Below are 24,063 nucleotides of genomic sequence, written 5' to 3'. Positions count from 1 at the left end.
ACTTGGGAAGCTTTATAATAATACTGATGCCTGGGCCCGACGTATCCTTAGAGACTACTCCAATATGACTGGTGCTTTCTAACAACATTCCTATTGATTTTTTTGTTCAGTCAGAATTGAGAACTCACAGATTTAAGTGATACCATAGATTTTGGAGAAATAAATTCAGTTCAACAGCAAAGATACATTGAGTATGTACAGTATGCCAGACACTTGCTACTTACTAGATGTGCATAATTAGATAAAACAAGATCTTTTCTTTTATTAACAAGTTTATGATCTAGTGGGGAGACATCACTACAAGTTATAAATAATTATATTTCAGAGGGAATGTTCCATGAGTAATAAAAGTTACATTAAGTGCTGAGAAAATAATGATGTAGGCTTGATCCCATTTTGCATTTCCAAAGTTTTAAAATTATTTTCTCTTTACACACGAGATTTATTGCTTTGCCAGCATAAATTCTTGTCATACTATTGCCCATTTTCATAGGAGTAAGATCTGAAAATTCATCTACAGAATAGCATACCCGAAGGAGAATATGCCGTTCGTTATACTTGGGTTACTTTTCCCTTCACATTTCATTTTCTTCTTTACACTTAGGCATTCTTGTTTACTACCCAATACTGTATGCCGTATTTTGCCAAGAAGGTAAAGAGATTAGACTTTTCGACTGAAGATGCCCTCAAAATTGATTATTTGTGCTGCTTGTACAACTGTCATTCAGAAATCATTAAACACGCTTTAAAACCCTCATTCAATTGTAAGATTTTCTGAGAGGGAAAATATACTTTATCTTGTGAGGAACGTTTTGTTGTTTCCCCTTTTTCTCTTTCTCATTTAGCATTTTTTAAAGTAGCTGAAAGAAATGCACTGTGTTTTCCTCATTGCCTTATGAGATATATTTAAAATTCACCATAACAATGAGAGATTAAAATATATGTCTCATGCAAAATTCCAGAAAACAGCTGATGAAAATGTATGTTTAAAATTTCTAGCTTTACTGCTACTTTTATGTCTTAAGTCATTCCTTCTCTAACTCTTCTATTGAAGCAGCCCCCTGGGATGCAGTGGATGAAAGGGTGATACAGGCTGTAACCCATGCAATCCACCGTAACAGGAACATTCTATGCTCTTATGTTTTAAAATTTGTATTTTACTATATTATTCTTATATGACTTATAATTTTAAATTAAATTACATGGCTTTTTTTTTTTTTCCTCCCAGACTCCAGGGAGATGAATATGTATGTCCTGGGACTTAGTATGTCTCCTGCCTGGGACTTTGATCTCATACCACAGTTTGAAAAATAAAAATTTTAAACTAGCTTTCTTAAAGAAAGACAACCAGTAACATTTTTTCCACCTTACAGATTGTTAGTATTAGTTAATGTAGTTAACAGAAATTGACTTGATAAATTGAAATTGTCCAAATTGATTATTGTAGTTGATGAAGAATTTTGAAAATCTTCAAAAACTGAATTATACTCTTTTAACATTAGGTGAAATCTACTTGGTCCTTACTTAGGTCAAGGCCTGCAAAATTACGCTTGTACTCCCAGCCATATCATCTTAAAACATAACCAGTAGGCTTCTGTGGTAGAGAAGAAAATATTCATGTTTGGCAAGCAAATAACTAGTAGAACCTAGAAAAAAGATACCAGGAAATATACTACTTTATACGCATAATAATATAAATTTTATACATAAGGATTTTTTCTGTGTTTTCCATCTAATGTTGCTAAACTTCTAGAATTGAACTCTTTTTGCCTTAATGCTGTAGTATAGTCACTGTGCAATTTACATCATCTATTTCTTCTGGTTCTGTGGTTACCACAGACAAATAAAATATGGCTCTTCCTTCAAAGATACAATATCTAAAATCTAATCATATAATGTGCATATAAAACATACAAAAGTGAAGTTGCAGAGACATGGAAAATACTATTAAGTTATCAAGTTTTAAACTCTTATATTAGAAAGTTGGCATTTCGGCTTTTGTTGTCTTAAAATCCTGTATCACATAAGTGTTTGATATCTACTTATGTCTGAGGAAATAACAGGACAGTTAGAGGTGACAGAAGAGCAAGATAGAGTCTGTAAAATTTTTTGCTTGGGCTCAGAGGAGGACAGAAAATATCTTCCCTCCCTATGGATGGAGGATGGAAAAAAAGAGAGAGAGAGATCCTTTCTTCTTTCTGTGATTAATAATGCTCTTTCATGTCTCCACAGAAGAAGAGCCCAGTTAGATTATGCTTCTGTGGGAGTAGAGAAACACTTATGTTCAATTAGTTATGAGCATTCTTAACAGGAACATTTTAAGAGGTTTTATTACCTGTCATGTGGCCTCGCATTTCTGATAATACCAAGAGGTGAATTGTACATGAATTGCAGCTTACCCAATAAATCACCAATAATAGTATTTATTGAGTATTACTTATGTGTCTCATGCCGTAGCTGGTGCTAAAAATTAAATATTAAGATTTAAAACCACATTTCATTTCACAAGACCAAGGCAAATAAGACCAGGGAATTTACACTCTTCTGGAAAAGAATTACACTACCGTTTACAATTGTGTTACTTAAGTCAGGGTCCCTTCCTGAATACCGTGGACTATTTTATATGTGAACAAGAAAAGAAAAACTTCTTCTACCCCTAGTTTTACTCTTTTTCTGAAGAAAGAAGTATCCTTATTCCTTTCCAGGACACCCCATTCTTTAATGCCTTCTTCAAGATTTCCCTGTCACCATTTCTCTCTTGTAATCAGTGTTTCTCTGACTCTTTCATTCTCTATGGTTTACAACTGTATTTAAGTCTCTTCGCCCTGAAAACTATGAACCGATTTTTCTCTCAGCCTCCTATCCTATTTTTTCTTAGCTTTCTCCACAGAATTCTTTGAAAGCATATACTCCGGTTACCTAACCTTCTCTTCCTCAATTCCCTTTCATTCATCAGCCCAGCGCAATGGGCTGCATTCTAATCGCCAGATCCAGTGTTCGTCATACCTGACTTTTCTGACATGTGGCAACATTGACAGTGTGATAATATACAAACGGTGTGATAGGTTTCTAATGCTTAAATTCAAAAAAGAAAAATCTGAAAAACTTGGGAGAATAAAGGGAGAAAGTCTCACCATCACAAAAAGTTTCAAGAAAATTCTCTTGGATGAGACTCCAATCCTTCTCCCCAATGTGAGCTCTTCTTTGGTAAGAAACTTTGAGAAAGAGCAATTCTGTAACTTGAGGAAAGAGTTGAACTCAAATACAAAGCCTTTCGATTGCATTATATTGTCATTAAAGAAATTTAGGAATTATGTTGCCTGCTTCTTCACAAAAACAATTCTGGAAGAAAAAATATATACATTGCAATGCTAAATTTTCATTCAAAATATGTCTTCCTTATTCAAAACCTCTCTATAATCTGATGAAATTATTTCCTTCTTGACAGTCTGTTAGTGTGCATACAGGTCTCTCCTGATTCTTCACAGAAACTGTGTTAGCTTTACAATAGTTCTGTAAACTGTTTCTTAGATCTGTATCCACCTTTTATATGATTTCTTCCCTTAGAGTCATGTTTTGGGTTGTTCACGTTTGGTTCTTTCCCACATTTTGAGCACTTGGTGGGTTTGCACTCCTTTGCTGCATTGAACTGAAGCTTGGTCATGTGACTTTGACCAGAAATGTGAGAAGTGACATGTGTTACTTCTGGGCAGAAACTATAAGAGCCAGTGATACTTAAACTTCTTTTCTTTTCCCTCCACCTTGGTTGCCTGTAGTGTTCCAGACAATGGTTACATTGTCAGTCTAGCTCCCAAAGTGAGGGTGGTGATGAAGCAGAGCAGAACATGGGCAGTGGACTTGGAAAGTGAACAAGAAATAAACTTTTGTTTTTTAAGCCCCTGAGATTTTGGGGCTGTCAAAACATTATCTTGTTTCTCCTGTTTGATCTACTCCTCATTTTGGCAGAGCACACCATCAGTAGGTTCTTTTTCTTTCTTCTTGAAAAAGTGGTTGAAAAATAAATGTTTATGCATGTCTGAAAATGTAACTCTTTTGTCCTCATATTTTATCGATAGCTTAGCTGGGTATAATGTTCTGAGTATTATGTTCCTTGTGCTGTTGAAGGTGTTGTTTTCTTTTCTCCTATTTTCCAGTTTTGCTCTAGAGAAGTCTAGTGTCAGTCTGATTCTTGATTTCTTGTATAAAGAAATTTTTTTCTTGTAAGTCTTTTCTTTAACCCTGTTCTAAAATTTTATGATGATGTGCTTTGCTGGGGATATTATGTCATGTACTTAATTCCTAGGAAATAATTTAAATTACTTTGATAACTTCCTCTCTTCCATGTTCCCTATTCACTCTTTCTACAATTCCTACTCAATGGATATTGGTCTTTCATCAGAAGATTCTCCACTTTCCTTATTTCTTTATCTCTCTTCTTATTGTTGCAACTCTTTTATCTTTTTGTTCTATTTTCTGGGAGATGTTTTCAACTTTGTTTTTTAAGCTGTCTCTTTTTATGTTCTCTTTTTAAATTTTCAGATTTCTTTTGTTGTTGTTGTTGTCCCTAGTATCCCTTCTGTACTGTTGTCTTGATCTTTGTCTTTCATGTCAGGATGTCAACTCTATGTAATGATTTCGGAAGTGTATTAGTAGCTCAGGCACCAGCTCATGTGTCGGCTCTGGCACCTGCTCTAGCACCTGTAGAGCTAGAGCCAGTTCTAGCATAAGTTCTAGAGCTACATACAGCTCTGGGACCTGCTCCAGCTCCAGAGCTGAAGCCAGTAGCAATACTAGAACTAGAATCAGCTTTAGAACCAGCTATATAACTAGAGCCAGCTCCAGAGATAGAGATAGTTCCATTATTAACTGTAGCACCAGCTCTAGCAGCAGCTCCAGAGCTAGAGCAAATTCCAGAACGAGTCCTAGCAGCACCTCTGAGCTAGAGCCAGCGCCTGCACTAACTCTTGGATAAAGGTAGATCCAGCTGTAGAGCTAGAGCCAACTCCAGCACTAGCTCTTGTACCAGCTGCTTCTTAGTGCCAGCTCTGGCTTCAGCTCTAGAGCTGGTATCAGCTCCAGATCTAGAGTCATCCTTATCTCCAGTTCTCACACCAGGCCTGGCACCAGTGCCGGAATTAAAGTCAGTCCCAGAACTGGAGCCAATTCACAGCCAGTTCTAGCACTACTGTCTGAGCTAGGGCCGGCAATACACCTAGTGCCAACTTCAGCAACATATCCAGCAGTAGCCCCAGAGATAGAGTCTCTCCACAGCTAGAGCCAGCTCAGGCATCGCTCCTGGGCCAGCTCTGCAGCTCGGGCCAGCACCAGCTCTAGTGCCAGCCCCTGGTTCTGGTGCCGACTCTACCACCAGAGCTTTCCTTACCCTCCTCTGGAATGACATCTTTTTTGACTTTTGTACTTTTGTTTTTGTGTTTCATACATTTTGTGGTTTACTATATTTTAATTTTGCAGTTCACATACAGTAGAATTTTAACTTCCTAATCATTAAAAAAAGGGTATTAGTGATTAAAGGGTCTTGTATTTTTTTTTATTTTCTTGAGCCAATGTATTATACATGGATTATTTTCTTTTGAATAGTGCTATAATATTTTGCATCTGTTCTTAAATTTTTCTAGATCCTTTCTTGTCCCTTTCAACCGCTGCTTTTTCTAATCTTAAAATTGTGAATGGTTCCGAAGAATCAGCCTAGGTCTCTCTATCCTCTTTTTGTTTATTCTTCTGTGGAGACTTTTGCCTAATGCTGTGCCTCAATTAATGCAAAATATATGAGGAGAGTAGTAAGTCATTTTGTTAAAATGTGGGAAAAAGTGTTGCCAACAATTGTTTTTGACAAAAATGATTTGCAAGTTTTAATAAGTTCAGTAAAATGCAACAAAGATCTTGTTATTTGGATAAAAGTTATGGCAGCTAAAACACAATGGCTTTGCTAAAAACAGAGTCATTTAGGCTTTTATTAGATCATTACTGTCCCCAGACTATCATGTCCCTTTTTCCAAGTTGTTGATTCTCTCTCCTGGGGAAATATAGATTCATGATTTGTTCTTCTAATTCTTCACAAATTTACTTAGGACAGAGAATGTTTACATCCTAAGTACCTACTTTTGGGGACCACATTTATTCCCAGCATGTGTGCAAAGCTTTAAAAGGGAAAGTGATCAGGAACAGAGTGAAGGGTTGACATGGAGACTGTGTTTCCTCAAGCTGAATTTGTGGCCAGCACTTAATTAGTGGAAAATCATGGAGGGAAAGTCTATAGATGAGTGGCATGACTGATCAATAAGGATTTTCAATAAAAATATGTTAGGCAAGTATTATTTATAGTACCATTGAAAGGGATATAATTTTTAATCCAAAAAATTCAATTTGCCAGCTATATTAAAAAGACCAAAAACATTGAAATCACTAGAATAATAACCAAAAAGTTATCTAAAGCATATTCTAGATATGCCGTAGGAAGGGTGTAAAACAAGCAATATTTTACAGTCACAGTGAGTTTTGTCCCTGTGACCTCACTCTCTATCTTAGTCGGCATCACTGGGAATTCAAAAGCACCTTTTTAACTAAGTAATACAGGACTGCTTTTAAAGTTTTGATTTCTTGCAAAATAACATTTGTTAAAAATCTTTTAGAAAGATTTAGAAGTAATATCACGTGGAAGTTATTAGGATCAACATGATCCTTAAACCAGATGTTACTTTTGTTTGCATGCTCATTTTTCTTACAGTTGGTTTGCTTTCTCCTTTTAGGAATGGCAAAATTCTATTCAGAAGAATGCAGGACTTGCATTTATTGAACTCATCAATGAAGGAAGGTAATTAATTTTACAAATTTTAGACAACTAGTCAGTGTACATTTTATTCCACTGGGTGACTGCTCTTGCCTACCATCTGTTCCAAAAATGTGTAAGAAAATATATTTTAGTTAAATGATTCATCACACAGGTACTTATACTTTAAAGGAGCAAAGTTTAAAATGTTAAACATTTTTATTTGGCGGAGGGGAAGCAGGTATGAAATAAAGGGACAAACTTTATAAGGTTTTTGTGAGATCTGAGCCACGTCTTACCAAGTAGTAAAGTTGTTTTACATAGATCAAGTGAACCCAATCTGCAGTCCCATCTGCCACTCCATCTGTTTTCAGAGCCGTGTTCAGTGTTTACTCCCTCACTCAGCCCATCTCAGTTCATGTGAAATAGTTTTATTCGACCATATCATGCTATCTAGTATCCAGCTAAAAATGTGAGAGAAGTTTAATATAGGAACTATAAAGGTCTGGTTAGGAATCTATTTAAACCATTGTTAAAATGATGCTGTGGTAAGATTTTTCACTATGATTTTTCCAATACTTTATTGGCAATGGATACACTAAGACAGATATAACTGTCACCATTTTGACATGTTCAGCTTCTATCAGCTGAAGACCTGCGTCCTTTACAACTTGAGTTTCTTCTATGATATAGTGCGTTCTTTGGAAAATAATGACTGAAAATTTGGGGTAATCTATTTCTTTTTTGAAACCAGATTTAATTAAATTGATAAGGTAATAATGTTACTGTATGTAAAATTTATCTTTATCAAGGGAGGTGTCATGAAAGAATATTTTATGAGCTACTCTTTGAAACTTAGTTTGTATATGCTATAAAAACCCATTTTGAAAAAAATTAAATGCAATTTAGTATTTTTGTTCATCAGTGTATTATATTCTGAGAAATAGCCTTTGTTTTTATAACAATTCATCTTACTGTGTATTTCTCACTTAGATATTTTATGATTGAATTACTTTTAGTCATAATACTACAACTCTAAATATTAAAATAAATTTTTCATTCACTGCCAAGCAAAGATGCAGGAAAATATTAGTTTTCTTTTATAGCATAAATAATAATTTTAAACATAATAATACACTCTACTTTTTGTAAAACTTTATGGTGAAAAGAATTGATAACAATTATTATCCATCTTCAGGCAATGAAAAAATAGAAAAAAAATCTTTTGCCCAGGCGGCTCATTGTCATATCAGTTATAGAAATCTCTCACTTCACATACACCCTAGTTTTGCTAATTTGTTTCAACTGTGAAGTAAAAACAAAAATTATGCTGTTATCAGTAACTCTGAAGACTTAACAAATTGAAGCTCCAACATTTAAGATTAAGATTATGGTTATTGTCTCAGAGAAGGAGGAGAGTGAAAATTTTGCTAATAGAGGTTTTTAGCTTTTGAAAATGTTTTGTTGTTCATTGGTAGTGTTTGGAGTTTATTTTGTTTGGTTTTAGGAAAGGAGTTGGAATTATAGAAAGTAGTTATAATATTTAAAAATTTTTAATCCATGAAAACCTCAAAATACTCATAATGTTCTTTGTGCCATTCTAGATTTGTGTTTCCATTTTTTATACTAATAGTTCCTCCAATAAAGATGCTTTTGGAACAAATATTGAAACATTATGGCTAGCTCTAAATACACAAGAACATCTTATGTATACATTAATACAGCATATGTCTATTCAGCACCTACTATATACCAAACACATTATAGGCACTGGGAATAGAGAAGTGAATGAGACAAACATGGTGCAAAATTTTGGAGGAAAGGCAAGCATTAGACTAGCACATACAATAACACAAGGGTGCTGTGATAGGGGTGTTACAGGTACTAATGCAAGCATAAGGCAGAGCACTTAACCTAGTCTGGAGGGGTGCATTCTCCAGTTGGTGGGGTTATCAGGGTTTTCAAAAAGTGTATCCAAGCAAAACCAATACTGTGAAACAAAAATAATCTTTCCAACAAATGGTGCTGGAACAACTGGACATCCACGTGCACAAAAATAAATCCAGACACAGACCTTACACTCTTCACAAAACTTAACTCTGTGTGGATCACAAACCTAAATGTAAACTGAAAAACTATGAAACTCATAGAAGATAACAAAGGAGAAAATCTAGATGACTTTTTAGTTATAATACCAAAGGCATGATCCATGAAAGAAAGAATTGATGAGCTGGACTTCATTAAAGTGAAAAACTTCTGCTCTACAAAAGACAATATCAAGAGAATGAGAAGACAGCCACAGACTAGGAGAAAATATTGGCAAAAGGCACATCTAATAAAGGACTGTTTTCTAAAATATACAAAGAAGTCTTAAAACTTAGCGATAAAAAAACAAACAACCTGGTTAGAAAATGAGCCAAAGACCTTAACAAACTCCTATCCAAAAAAAGTATACAGATGGAAAATAAGCATAGGAAAAGATGTTCCAAAGCATATGTCATCAGGAAAATGTAAATTAAAACAAGGAGATACCACTACATACGTATTAGAATGGCCAAAATCCAGAACGCAGACTCCAGCAAATGCCGGTGAAGAGGTGGAGCCGCAGGAGCGCTCACTCACTGCTGGTGGGAACGCCGGGCGGTGCAGCCACTTTGGAGGACAGGTTGGCGTTTTTATAAAGCTAAACTTATTCTTACCATGGAATACAGTAGGCGTGCTCCTCGCTATCTGCCCAAAGGAGTTAGAAACTTACGTCCACACAGAAACCTGTACATGGATGTTTATAATCATTTTATTCATAATTTTCAAAACTTGCAAACAGCCAGGATGCACTTTAGTAGGTGAATGGATAAATAAATGCCCACTTATTTATATGATGCATCCAGACAATGGAATATTTACTAATTAGTACTAAAAAGAAATGAGCTATGAAGCCATGAAAAGACATGGAGGAACTTTAATTGTGTATTATGAGATGAAAGAATCCAATATGAAAAGGCTACTGTATGATTCTAACTATATGACATTATGGAAAAGGCAAAACTATGGACACAGGAAAAAGATCCGTGGTTGCCAGGGATTAGGGGGAGGGAGGGATGAATAAGCAGTGCAGAGAGGATTTTTATGGCAATGAATCTACTCTGTATGATACTGTAATAGTGGATATATGTCACTTTACATTTGTCCAAATCCTTATAATGTTCAACACGAAGAGTGAATCCTAGTGTAAACTATGGACTTTGGGCAATAATGCTATGTATTAATGTAGGTTCATCATTTGTATCAAATGTACCACTCTGATGGTGGATGGTGATATGGGAAAGAGGATGGGTTGGGGGAGGGGGGTATCTGGGTCATCTCTGTATCTTCTGTTCATGTTTGCTGTGAACCTAAAACTGCTCTTAAAAATCGCCTATAAAAAGAATGAAAGGAGGAGGTCCCCTCACCACAAAAAAGTATACCTAAACAGAATGTCATCTTAGTTGAGAACTGAGAGATGATTAGGACATAGCTAGGTGAAAGAAAATGAAAAATAGAAGAATAAAATTCTGGGCTGAGGGAATAGTGTAGTGCAAAAGCCTGGAGGGAAGAGGTAGCAAGACATGTTGCTGGAGAGCTCTTTTCACTCAGCCAACAGCTATTTCAGTGCATGTTGTGTGCCAGCCACATAGAGGCAGGCAAGGGCCATCCCTTCATGGCAAGGGTCATGCCATGGAGGGGTTTGTAAGCTGTGCTAAGGGTACAGGGCTGTAGTTGAAGAGGTTTGGCATAATCTGCCGAGTGCCAAATGGATATCTGGGGCTGCAGACTGGAAGCGAGATACCGATCTGAAGTTTCAGAATCCTTTTGAAGAGAATGGTGTCGTAGAGCAACCAATAGTGGCTATGAGGATGGAAGAAGTGTACAAATTTGAAGTATCTTTTGGAAATTAAATCTATAGAATTGCTGATAGATTGGATGGTAAGAGGAGAAAGAAGGTACTTTGATTTCTGGCTTTAATAGCTGGATGATTTATAGTGTAAGCATAGTTTACTTAGAACAATACAGAAGGAAGGGCATGAATTTGGTGAGAGATATTTTTACTTTCGGTTACACTGAATTTGTAGCACCTATGAAAGTTCCAAGTGGAAATGTTAAATTGACATCTTAGAATTTGGATGTCCAGCTCCAAAGAGACAGCTAATATGGAGATTTAAATTCAAGAGTTCTCAGTTTTTGCATGAGGTAAATGGGGGATAAGGATACAGGTGTGATCAGGGAGAGTGTGTGGAGTGAGTGGAAACAAGCGGCCAGACTCTCGCTGCTGTTTCTGCTGGGAATCCTCTTTCCCCACATCTTCACGTGATTGGCTCTTCCCATCATTGAGGAATCAGCTTAAATGTCACACTCATAGAGGCTCCCCTGACCATCTTATTGTGTTATCAGACTTCCATTACATGACTCTACTTTAACATTCAATAACATTGTCTCAAAATCTTTTCTTGGTTTACATGTCTTCTCGCTAAAATGTACTTCCCTTCAGAACTCGTGTCTTATTCTCTGTCTTATTTGCTGATATATCCCTGGTTTCTGGAATAATAATGCCTAGTACCTATTTTGCAATCACAAATATTTGTTGAAGGAATGAAGAAAAGAATGTTGAGTAGAATGTTTGAAAAGGAATGAATAGTCAACAAGAGGATTTGTAAGTCAGGATTAAAGGCACCACTGGAGTCAGTGACAAGAGGGACATGTTGATTTCATTCAAATTTATACTGGTGAATGAATACCTACGTGCTAAAGATGCTGGGTATAGACCCAGGCACTGCTCTAATAGAGCTTTCAGTCCAGTGGGAACAACAGTGTTAGGTTAAGTAATTACTGATGTAATAAATGTGCCAAAAGGCAGATAGAGGATGGGAGCAGATAACTGAGGGAAGTAGGGAGAGTAGCTCGGATGTTTTCAGGTGAGAAGTGAGCGGGAGGTGAGTATAGACAGTAAGTACTTACAACTATAAGAAGGTTGGCCAAGAAGGGGAAAGGGTGGTTGCTGGTGGTGGATAGGGTTTTAATTTGAGGAGGAGGAGGGGAGTAGAAGGAAGGATTTGAGTACTTTAAAATGCTGATGGAAAGAAGCCAATACGGTGGGAAAGAAAGAAGAAAAGTTTCTACTCAATTAAAAGAGTACAGTCTCTGAGAGGGGTGAGGCAGAGGGACAGGGGTTAGCCTTCTGTGGATGAGTATTGAGAAAGGATGCAGGCAATTAAATTGGTGGCAGGATTCAGAGAGTTTTTGTAATGATGCCTTCTGTTTTCTCTATAAAGTGGCAGTTAGGGCCATTTTCTGAGAATGAAGGAAATTTGGGGAGGTAAGTGTTATACTTGAGAAGAGTAGAAAATATTGAAAATAGCCAGTGTAGAGAAACTGGGGAGTGAAATGACTAAGGAAACACAGGAGACTTGCCAGTGTTTGGGGGACCGGATGGAAGATGCTGTCTTTGCTATTGTAGTGTTTTCCCCAGTAGTCCACAGGACAAAGACGATGGGCATTGCTTTAAGACATTCACTTCTCTAACTTTAGTGAAAATAATCTCTGAGCACCAACCCCTCCACATCCCTAATCCGGATTAGGTGCCTTCCCATGTTCTCAAACCACCTTCCATTTTCCCCTGTTTTATACTTACCATACCATAGTGTTAGTGCCTGTTTATTTGTGGTGTATTTTTTATGGCTATTTCCACAGTGCCTATTATAATGTGGAGCACGTGTGTATTATTTGTAACAAGTTTAAATACCAGTTCTCCTAATGATAAACTATTAGATTCTAGGCATGTAACATAATCTCCCTCTGACATTGTTTCACATCTTACCTAGTTTCTCTGAAGGTTGGATGTAATATATGACATTTATTACAACTACAGTAATATAGACACTTTAAAAATGGAAGGTTATTTTGGGCTTCCCTGGTGGCGCAGTGGTTGAGAGTCCGCCTGCCGATGCAGGGGACACGGGTTCGTGCCCCGGTCTGGGAGGATCCCACATGCCGCAGAGCGGCTGGGCCCCTGAGCCTTGGCCGCTGGGCCTGCGCGTCCGGAGCCTGTGCTCCGCAACGGGAGAGGCCACAACAGTGAGGGGCCCACGTACCGCAAAAAAAAAAAAAAAAAAAAGGAAGGTTATTTTGTTAGTTTTTGTTACTACGTACAGTATATATTCAGAATTTTGCCGACTCCTATCTTTAGTTTGGTCCATTTCCTTTCAATTTAGACCTTTCTCTTTCATAAATTTGAACTGGGAGTTCCAGATTAAAAAAAAAATCATATTGAGATAGTTCTGATGTAGTTACAGTAAAGACACATTCCTCAGTTTATCTGGCTTCTATTTGTTGATGCCGACTCTATACTAGGCACAAATTAGATTCTTTACGTACACTCTTATCCCATTTGCATGGACATACAACATGTTTCTTAACTTTTTCTAATAGTGTAAAATGAAACATACAAAATATTTTCTCTTGGTTGTTAGAGTATGTCTTTAATTTTCCTTGTGGGAATGAAGATAAAAATCTTTAAGTGGAAATTGTTATAAATGTTTATCCTACTTAACAGCTACGTTCGTGAATATAATTCATCAATCATAGCTGGAGAAAGCAATTGTGCAGTTGTCTACAATTAACGACAAAAACAGTTGATGAATGTGCAGCTGAATTAAAGTACTCCCTAGGACAGGCTGAAATTATAAACTGGATCATTTAAAGGAATCTAACAAAGGATCTTTATAATTAAAACAAAGCAAGGTTAATGGGATGTAAAATTGCCTATAATATCTTGGCAATAATAATTGGATTTTAAATTATTAAAATATGAATTGAACTATAAAGCAAATAAGAAAGACTTTCAAATTATAGAACTTGAGTGATCTTTTGAAATAAATTAATCATTTGCCTAAAATAAACCTCTATCACTCTTTTGGAAGCCTATAGGATATAATTAATGAATATTCATAACAAGCTGGAATGTATTCTTGTTTAGCACTGAATTTGACCTATGATTCACAAGATTCCAATTTTTTGTTTTGTTCTTTAAAATAAGGAAAAATGTGTAACCTTGCATTTCTTAACGTTTTGAAGAAGAGAAGCACATCGTATTCAAGTTTAATTATTTAGTGATTATATGGCCCAAATTTGAATATCCTCGTTAATTTAACAAATGCTATTCAATAATTAAACCAATAAGCTTTGGTTTGCTTGAGTTTGTTTCATGTCCTTGATTTGGCAAAAACTGTGTTTAAAAAAACAAAAACCAGCACCTTCTAACACTATAAGAAACTTTTTTCTTAGAGTTGAGAATCTGATTTAAAGTTGAACCAAGAAACCCTGGAAACTCCTGGAAAACAGAAGTTCCTCTATATTTTTTCATGTAGTACCTAATTTGTTCTTTTTTCGTACTACTATGTTATTCATTTTACACATGTAGTAAGTTATTAAACATATTGAGGTTTGCAAACGAGGTAAAAAAAAATGTGTGCATTTACAAAATTAATTGTGTAGATCTTAAACAGTATTGCTAATTTATAGACTTAACTTTAGACATTGGTGATAAATAATATATTTACCTGAAACTAAGATAAACAAATCCCATTTAATAATGGCTAGATTTCAAGTAAAAGTATTTCAAAATTAGTAATCATATATTTTATTTGAATTGCATTTTTAACCATGTTTAAGATATATCTGCATATGTATGTATATTGAGATTTTTTTTCCTTCTGAGAACAACTTTAAATATACTTTCCTTCCAGGCACTATTATTTTAGCTTTGGTGAGAGTTAAATAATATTTCATAAAACACTAATAGTTCGTTGTATTAAAAAAAAGAAAAAGGGGAAAGGTACCCTGTTTTTGGCATAATCATTTCTGTGCCATATTTCTTCCTGTTTCTTATTTCTTAGAGACATAAAGTTTTGTGTTTGTTGTTGTCCTTAGCTTACATATTGCAAGCAAATGCCAGCCTAGATTCAAATGATACGTCTTTATTAGAAAACTTCGATTTAGTTTCTGTGCCCATTCTGACACAACCAGGATCACTTGGTAACAGAGGAGACTAGAGTTGGCCTTTGCATTTGTGGCTGGTATGTTGTTTAAAGAACAGACACAGGGAGAAGTGAACTACCTGGTTACAGGAGAGTCAATGCTGCCATGAAGATACAGTGTGTGTGGTCAGTCCAAGGATACACTAAAGGTGAGAGGTGAAAGAATAGAATGAGCAAGCCAGAGTACGGTCATGGCCTGAGCCATTAGTTTTAGTCTAGGAACTCTTCCCAAGGTGCCCAGGGAATTGAAGCATTGATTATAGGCGGATTAGTTTCCATGTTCGTAAAATGAGAACACACAGACAATTTATCTCTCTCAGTTGCTGTGTACAGACCAACATGTGAAAAAACAGAATACTTATTTTATAACATGGCTGTTATGAAGAGTCACAGTCCGAGCTGGACAAGGATTAAGAAAAAGTTGTTATTTTCTAATTACCAAAAGTAGTGTAATACCTGTACAGGTATTCCTGAAGTTCTTAACGCCTATGTAAATAATTATAATACATACAGAAAAACAAAACAAAACTGAATACTTATAGAATACTCATTATATAGTTTTAGCAGTGATACAAATACATTTTACATCTGGTCTTCATCTCAAAGTAATTTGTAATTGAGAAGTTAGGTTTTACATGCACAAAAAATTAAACAGTTCAAAGTGTCATAGACAGTATATAACTAAGTGCAAAAAAATTGATATAAAAATTGCATTGACTTTAAGAAGAAGGACCTATTTCAGTGGACAGTGATGGTTGGGGAAGGCTTCTTTTAGGAGACAAACCAAAACAAGTATAGGCACACTGCGTGGGATCAATAAAAGAAAAAAAAAAAAATCAACCCTAGCTTTTTTTGTGAAAATTAAGATTTAAAACAACAGAAAATACCTTTATGTTCTTTATTATCTAATAAAGCAAATATGGGCATAATTCTATGTTAAAAGTTATAATCTGTCTTTGAGCTCTATATATTACTCTTTTTCTGAGCTCTATATTATTTATATTAAAAAAAATTATAAATGTTTCCAGATTTTTTAATAGTCTATTAAACAACTCTAGCACAGGAAGAAATTGAAAATTGCTGATACAGCCAGACTCTTCCTTGCAGTGTCACTAGAAACTCTATGCCTAATTCTTTTAAGGTTTTGGGGCCAGAGGAAGTGACACTGAGGTGTTACATCTGCTCCTACACTGTGTGGCCACTTTACTTCCAATCAGGGTCTGTTTTCTTGACTAAATAAATCAGGATCTAAAATTTAAGCTGTAATCTTACAGCTTGGGCATGCACTGTTTCTTCCAGTTTATAGGATATCTGAGACAGTGCACACCCATTTTCTAATCAGAAAACTAAAACTCAGACACAAGGAAAATTTATTTGTCCAAGTTTATAACACTAATAAAAGGCAGAACTTAAATATAAACTAGTTCTGCCTTCTGTCCCCTCGCTCATCTAGAGATGATGAAAGACTAATTTGTCTGACCTCTCATATTGCCTTTCCTATTGACATTTTTTTTCTTTCAGTCAAATTACAGGAATTATTTATATTTAAAATTCAGGATCTCAGGTTTCAGGTCAATGACAAGCAATTTAAATTATAACAAACTGCATAAAATTAGAAACTTCCTAGAAAATCAGAACTTGCTGCAATGATATCTGTCCCATTTGGAAGAGAATACTTTGTTTTGTCTCCTGACTTCTTTCCTGTATCCATGACAACTCTGTTTTAGGACAGGAATGAATATAATTGAACATATTGTTTTCTTTTTCTATTTCCTTTGAAAAATAAACTTACAGTAGAAGATAAAGACCACTTCATTTACTTCCTATCTTGTACAGATACTCTGAGGAAGAAAATGTTCCGTAATTCCCAAGTTATCTGATTTTTATTTACCTCTTTTTTATGTGCTAAATGTATCATAGAATTTTATAGTGTTAAACTGTCTTAATCATTAAAGTTCTGTTTCTTCTTTGCCCCCCCTTCCCACATAACCTGCTCATGTATTCATTCAGTCATCTTTCCATTTAGTCATGTGTTATTGGTGAGTCCATATTTCATGACATGTACATGCAGATCATGTTGGAAACAGAGATGAATAGTGATTGTACCTCATTTAACGAACTTCACATTCTAAGAGAGAGAACCTTATTAAAAGGAAAAGAGAGGGGAAAAAATCCATAAGACAGTGGGATAAATATTATAACGCCCAGAACATTTGAGAAATTGGGAGATCTCTTACTTGTATTGAGAGGAGGGAATGACAAGAATTACAGGAAGAAGAAATGGCACATACAGAAATCCTGAAATAGCATGAGCCATTAAAAGAACTAGAAAGGTTTTTCTAGAACATAGAAAAAGTATGCTAAAAAGGCAGTAGATAAGGTTACAGAAGTAGACTGATATCTATATATAATGTTTGCTATTATCCTGTCTATTAAAAGTAGCCATTGAGGGCTTCCCTGATGGCGCAGTGGTTGAGAGTCTGCCTGCTGGTGCAGGGGACACGGGTTCATGCCCCGGTCCAGGAAGATCCCACATGCCGCGGAGCGGCTAGGCCTGTGAGTCATGGCCGCTGAGCCTGCGCGTCCAGAGCCTGTGCAAAAAAGTAGCCATTGAAGAAATTTAAGTGTAAATAACAGTAATGGCAAAGCGAAAAATGTATCAGAAGGATGGAAGATTTGAGGGAGGCAGAGAAATTAGGAGGCTATTGTAATTGGATGAGAGATTATTAAGGCTTGAATTAAAACAATGTTAAAGTAATGAACAAACAGATTAAAATATATTATGGAGGTAAAATTGACAAGACTGGTGATTAATTTAGTGTAGGATGATCTTAAAGTCACATTTCAGCAGATTGAAAAGTGAATAAAGCTGTATGGGTAACTCAGTGATCTGAGGTTATCTTCTGCTACAGAACATTCACATCCTAACTTAGGATATACTCTTTGAGGCAACATGCATCTTATAAATGGTTTAGGCATGGTTTAGGCTTCTCCAGGGCCACATCTCCCCCCTATAAATTGGTGTCTCAAGGAGTAGGAATGCCCTGGGGACATATGCCTAAAACAGCAGTGCTGTTAGGATTTTAAATCTTTAGCCAGGAATTAAGTATAGAACCTTGCCTGAAACTTTCATGCTAAGCCAAGATCCTTAAGAGAGGCTGACGTGGTTCTAGTGGGCTCTCCTTGGTACCAAAAGAAATAAAAGCAAATGCTTATCCAAGTTAGGTCTGTTGGACTCCTGATTAAGACCAGAAATGAGGTAACAGTCAAAGAGTACTAAATATATGAGAATGAAAGCCACTATGTATGAGAATCAACAAGGAAGAAAACAAAAAATTTAGACCCCCAGGGACTACCAAGATTAGAATTGTGAAATACAGGAAATAAAATAGCACAAAATTGAATGAATAAGAAGAGACCATCAAAATGAAGAGGAAGATTTGAAAAATCAAAAAATATAGAATTTAAAAATACAATTTGGAAAAAACTCCATGTCTTAATGATTCTTCAGATTAGACAAAGATAAAGGGAACCAGTGACTTGGAACATACATTTTGAAATTTTTCCCAGAATGCAGAAAGAGAAAGAAATGAAAAATGAAGTGATGTTAAGAGATATGGAGGTAAACTAAGAAAGTTTAGTTTACAAATCATCAGAATTGAAAAAGGAAAAAAATACAGAGTAGGGGAGAGGAAATATTTTAAAAGATGATTGTTGTGAATTTTTAAGAACTGATTAAAAATAAGAATACAGTGACACAGAAGGCACAATGGACCTCAAGTAGGCTAAATAAAAAGAAACCCATACTAGATACATGGTACTGAAACTGGACAATGCCCAAAATGAAGAGACAAAAACACCCAGAAAGAAAGAACTGATCATCTACCAAAAGGGAAAATTAGAATAACAGCAACAGGGACTTCCCTGGTGGCACAGTGGTTAAGAATCTGCCTGCCAATGCAGGGGACATGGGTTCTAGCCCTGGTCTGGGAGGGTGTCACATACCGCGGAGTAACTAAGCCCATGTGCCACAACTACTGAACCTGCGCTCTAGAGCCCGTGAGCCACAACTACTGAGCCCGTGTGCTGCAACTACTGAAGCTTGCATGCCTTGAGCCTGTGCTCTGCAGCAAGAGAAGCCACAGCAATGAGAAGCCCGCCCACTGCGGTGAAGAGTAGCCCCTGCTTGCCACAACTAGAGAAGCCTGCACACAGCAACAAAGACCCAACGCAGCCAAAAACAAAGAAAGAAAGAAAGAAAGAAAGAAAGAAAGAAAGAAAGAATAACAGCAACAAAGAAAGCTAGAAGAAAGTAACATAATACTTTCAACGTGTGAAAACAAAATTCTCAATAATTGTATATGCAACAAAAATATTTTCAAAAATTATTGGTGGGTGTGACGATAGAGTAATTTTGTGACATTTTAACTCACTCCGGTCCCAACCTTTGCTCCCCATTTCAAAGGAAGCCATAAAAATGCAGCACACATTATAAGCACTGTACCAGAGGGAGCATAATAGACCTCATTAGTAAAGAATTTTAAATCACTTACTTGTTCTGATCTGTCTGGTGACTCCCTGGAAGAATGGCTTAAAAGATTTGTTTTATTTTACCTAACCTGGAAGTGGCCCAGAGTGGAAAAAAAAAAAAAAAAACTGATTTCCTGAGGGCATTTGTTGAAGACACTTATAGGCTAATATCTTGGACCTCACTGCCTGAGGTGATAGGCACCTCAGCTGCCTGAGGTGATAGATTAACAGCTGAGGCAAATGATAGACACACCAAAAAGCTTGGGAGGAGCAGCTGGGGAGTGAAATGTACACAAGGGCTTTGAAAAGCTCTGACATATTCCTGGAAATGTAAAGGGCCCTGCACACGCTTAACGTTGTGTTCATGCTCTGGAAAGACCTGAGAAGGCCCCAAACTCTCATCTTTTGCTGATGCTGGGACTCTATGGAAGCAGGAAGTAAATGCAAAGGTAGAGTTGAAACCTGCCTGGCTGAGTGTTCAAGGGCTGTCCAAACACACACACGGCTGCTTGAGAAATTCTGGGAGATTTTTTTGGATTCAGGCATTTAAAGAAATCTCTGTCTAATCATTAGCTGACACTAACATAATGAAACAGAGACTTCAGTGACCACACATGACAAGGAATACACACTTAACAAAATTATTTTAGAAAAGTCAACTCAAGTTTCCTCAGAGGTCCAGATATAGGAATGAGGAGGGAGACCCACGTCTTCACCTAGGATTATGTATTTCCTGAGCAATTACAGCAGGCAGATCAGGAATTGAGTGAAGGTGCTGGAAAGAGAATGGTTAAAGTGTGGACTGGGGGGGATCCTTGCTTGGGGGGGAAGGAGATAAATCTGAGCAGTGGTTGAAGGACTAAGAGAAGAGAGGGATCAAAGAAGTGGAAGTTGGAAGTGACCTTATTTTTGCCTGGGGCCAGAGAGGGACTAGTGAAGGGGAGAGAAAGCACTTAGGCTAGGAGATTGTGACCAGAGAGTAGATTGTTGGCATAAAGATTTACGATGTGAAGCTGATTATGGCCAGTGAGGTGATTTCCTGAAGTGAGGTAGAATTGAAGATTCTAAAGGAATCTTAGATTTAGGGATTTTTGGTTCCCCATTAAAAGGTCAGAGAATTGTGAGGTACTGTGGTGAACGGTTTCCCATGTGGCTAATGAGGTCACCCAGAATGACAATAAGTCAGATAAGAAGATGCATGGAAATAAAACATCATATATTAGTTGCTATATGACTCATAAGGGTCAGAGGTAGGAGGACAGACTTTCGGACAATTGATGCAATTTCTCTGGTGTGTCTGAGGCATGAGTCTCCCCCACCCCACCCCCTCCTCTGCCACCATGCCTCTTGGCTTTGCCCATCCACTTGTTCTGTTCCTGAGAATAGTACCTATTAACCAGCCAGACACTGAGTCTCTCCTTTCCAGCTGTCTTCTGTTAATCTATTTAAATGTAATCTGCACTAATTTGCACATATTAGATTTTTTTCCTGGCTTTCTTCAGCCTTCATGCACTAGACAAAGCCATTGAATGAAATACTCTAATCTCTCACATCTCTTTTCCTTTTGAAGACTATCTATAAAATATAGACCAATGATGTCATCAAAAGTTAATATTTGGAGTTTAGTCTTTCTTTAACTTCTTTTATTTTTCCAGCTGCCTCAGTGATTAAATTTAAGACTATCCATATGATTGTTTGCCCTCCAACATCATTTACATAGGAGTTTGAGCCTTTTTTCCCCAACTATTGTGGTTTCTAGCAGATTCCCCTAACCGTTGTGTCTTTGAATAATTTATGTTGTCGTTAACTTTCATGCTGAAGACTAGACCATATTCCCATTGGAATGTGCCTGTGTCCCTCTTATGTGATTGAAGAGAATACTGCTACATGTTTCCAAGTGATCTCTCTACCTGTCCTGCTGCTATGCAAGATTTTAGTGGTGCTTCCGTGCTACTGCCAGGAAGTTCCCGCTGGTCCTAGAGTGACAGTCATAATTTAACCGAAATCTCATCGCGGAGTAACAAAATCTGTGTCAGAACACACATGGATTTTGGAAAGATTTCTACTGAGAACTATCTTGAATTGAGTGCTGCTTGGAACTCATTTCAAGGTAGTTCCATCTAGAATTAAGAATCTGAGCATTTAAGTGAATTTTAGGTGTCCGTCCTATTGTCTGTATTAATTAAAGAAAGAATCCAGTCTATAGATTTCCTAACATATGGTCATCCAGTTTTGTGTGAAAATTTACTTCCATGGCAGTGAATTTTGTTGTTCTAGCCATTTAAAAAAGTGTCAAAAATCCTTGGTTTTTAGTGCATTAAATAACTTAATTGAATTAACTGAATCATTTGTTCACAAGGCACATTATATTTAAGAGGCATTGCTGTAAAAATATAATAGCGTATTTCTTAATTATATGATTTAGCTTTATCTAAAGTTTATGCATAGTTAATACTTGCAATACTGAAATTTGGTTATTGAAAAAAATTGGATTAAACAAAGCTATTAAGAATAATAATTCCAAAGGTATTTTTCTTTTCAGATTGCTATGCCATGCTATGAAGGACCATATAGTTCGTGTTGCAAATGAAGCTGAGTTTATTTTGAATAGACAGAGAGCTGAGGATGTACATAAACATGCAGAGTTCGAGGTAAGGTTTGGGGATTGAGTTAAATTCTGCTTTTCTGTTATAAGTCGGTTGTCACCAATGGTAACCTTACATAAGGTTTTTTTTTTTTTTTTAAGAGAAAAATTTCACTGAAGTCATTTCAGTAGTTTTTAAAAGCTTTAGTAAATGTCAAATACAGGGCACTTATTTCTTTTTACCTCATTTACAACATGAAGAGACCCGTCCTGCCCTGTTCCTAACCAGTTGGTGGACTGAAGTTGTTCTGACTTATTCTTAAAGGCAAATACAGTTTTATAATGCAATTCCTTTAGTAATTTTTCAGCATAGTTTACACACCATTAGATATGGGCGTAACAGTGGTTATATGGAGAAACAGTTTTACCATTCAGTAATTTATTATTTAATAATGTATCTATCTTTATTTAGAGTGGCCAAAGATTATTTTAGTTCATATTTTATATTTATAATTATATTTTAGTGACAAATGAAGCAATGCCATTATATATGATATAAATGTAGATCTGTATGTATCGATCTATATATGGAAATGTAATAGTTGAAAAATCCTCATAAGTACAATTAACTATCATTTGAGTAAAGAACAAATAGCTGTCATTTCTATTTTATATGCAAAAACTAAAGGATGTTCAAGCACTATATATTACATACTAATAGTTTTTTAAGAACATTATTCTTATATTCCTAGCATGTCAGTAATTATTTGACATTATTTGTATCGTCCTAATTCAATAACATTGGTTTCAGAAATATTGAGGTGACCTGGTGTTTGGCTTAGGTTGGACTTCAGTGGTCTTGAAAATAATATATAACTCCACCAATTTATTCTCCTAATACGACATGCGAACAAGTGTGGTGTGGCTGGAAGCCAGAGCCCACGGTTTCAGTTTTGACGAGGTTTTTATTTCAATAAAGCAGCTCTCTTAGCCTTGCAAGTTGATGTCCTAGGTCTAGTGATCTCTGACCTACCTAGGTAAAAAGCATGAGGCAGGGGGCTTCCCTGGTGGTGCAGTGGTTGAGAGTCTGCCGGTCGATGCAGGGGACGTGGGTTCGTGCCCCGGTCCGGGAAGATCCCGCATGCCGTGGAGCGGCTGGGCCTGTGAGCCATGGCCGCTGAGCCTGCGCGTCCGCAGCCTGTGCTCCGCAACGGAAGAGGCCACAACAGTGAGAGGCCCACGTACCGCAAAAAAAAAAAAAAAAAAAAAAAAACGTGAGGCAGAAAAATAGCTGTTGTCACTTTAAAACTCATAACCTCTGCTTTATTTGTCAGATGAGACAGCACACACTTGTCACATGGGATTACACCTTATTTTGCAAAAAACAAACAAACATTTTAAACTCTGGTAAAAGTCCATTGACAAGTGTTTGTCAAAATGAAGTTTTGTATTGCTTCAACTGTAAATAGCATCTGATATTTATAACATTGGGTATCATGCTGTAATTTGGATGACAAGAAAAGATTGAGTTCTTTGAATATAATATGTTTAGGTATAAGATATGTCAGAACTCTAGACAAAATAAGAATATTCAATTAACTTTTGACTTCTGTTAGTAAATAAGGCTTAGATTATTAACTGAATTCCCTGCAGAATCAGTTTTGAGTTGATCATATATCTACTAAGAAAATCAGGATATTTTGTGGGAATATAAGCAGATCAGTATTTGTCATGTGAAAGCATTTAAAATAGATTTTCAAGCAGCTAGATATTAGTTACAAGCTCTAACATATATTTAACCAAGGTGATGTTAAGCTAAGGGAGGTGTTTCTCGACCTTTTTCTTTGTTGCTCCCCACAAGGAAAATTTTTAAATATTTGTCATCCTAATCAGCCCCCACCTTGATATATTGTATTATCATCAATATGCTGCATATCTGTTTGTGTACCGTATATGCATCTGTGCTTTATACATTAAAAGAGTAAGGTTTTTTTCACGCAACTCTAATACCAGTTTTTACCCCCTCGGGGATGAATGAGATCACTCCTGTTGATGATGCATGGCTAAGGGAGGTGTAGAGGCTATGAAGGGGA

At 36.4% G+C, this 24,063-nt stretch overlaps 1 protein-coding gene across 4 annotated transcripts in view; it reads left to right on the top strand.

Annotated features, from left to right (window-relative positions):
• Positions 1-24,063, top strand: part of NBEA (neurobeachin) — a gene marked incomplete at its 5' end in the record, with an annotated part of 629,414 nt that overhangs the window by 307,075 nt on the left and 298,276 nt on the right. For all 4 annotated transcript variants that reach the window (XM_082675501.1, XM_082675500.1, XM_082675503.1 and 1 more), the window contains 2 exons: positions 6,768-6,832; positions 21,929-22,037. In XM_082675501.1, the coding sequence (XP_082531627.1) occupies positions 6,768-6,832; positions 21,929-22,037 (174 nt within the window). The remainder of the gene's footprint in view (positions 1-6,767; positions 6,833-21,928; positions 22,038-24,063) is intronic.

Source organism: Grampus griseus (assembly GCF_964374135.1).
Source record: "Grampus griseus genome assembly, chromosome: 18".
NCBI classification, from domain to species: Eukaryota; Metazoa; Chordata; class Mammalia; order Artiodactyla; family Delphinidae; genus Grampus; species Grampus griseus.
This window is presented reverse-complemented; position numbering and strand designations above follow the sequence as displayed.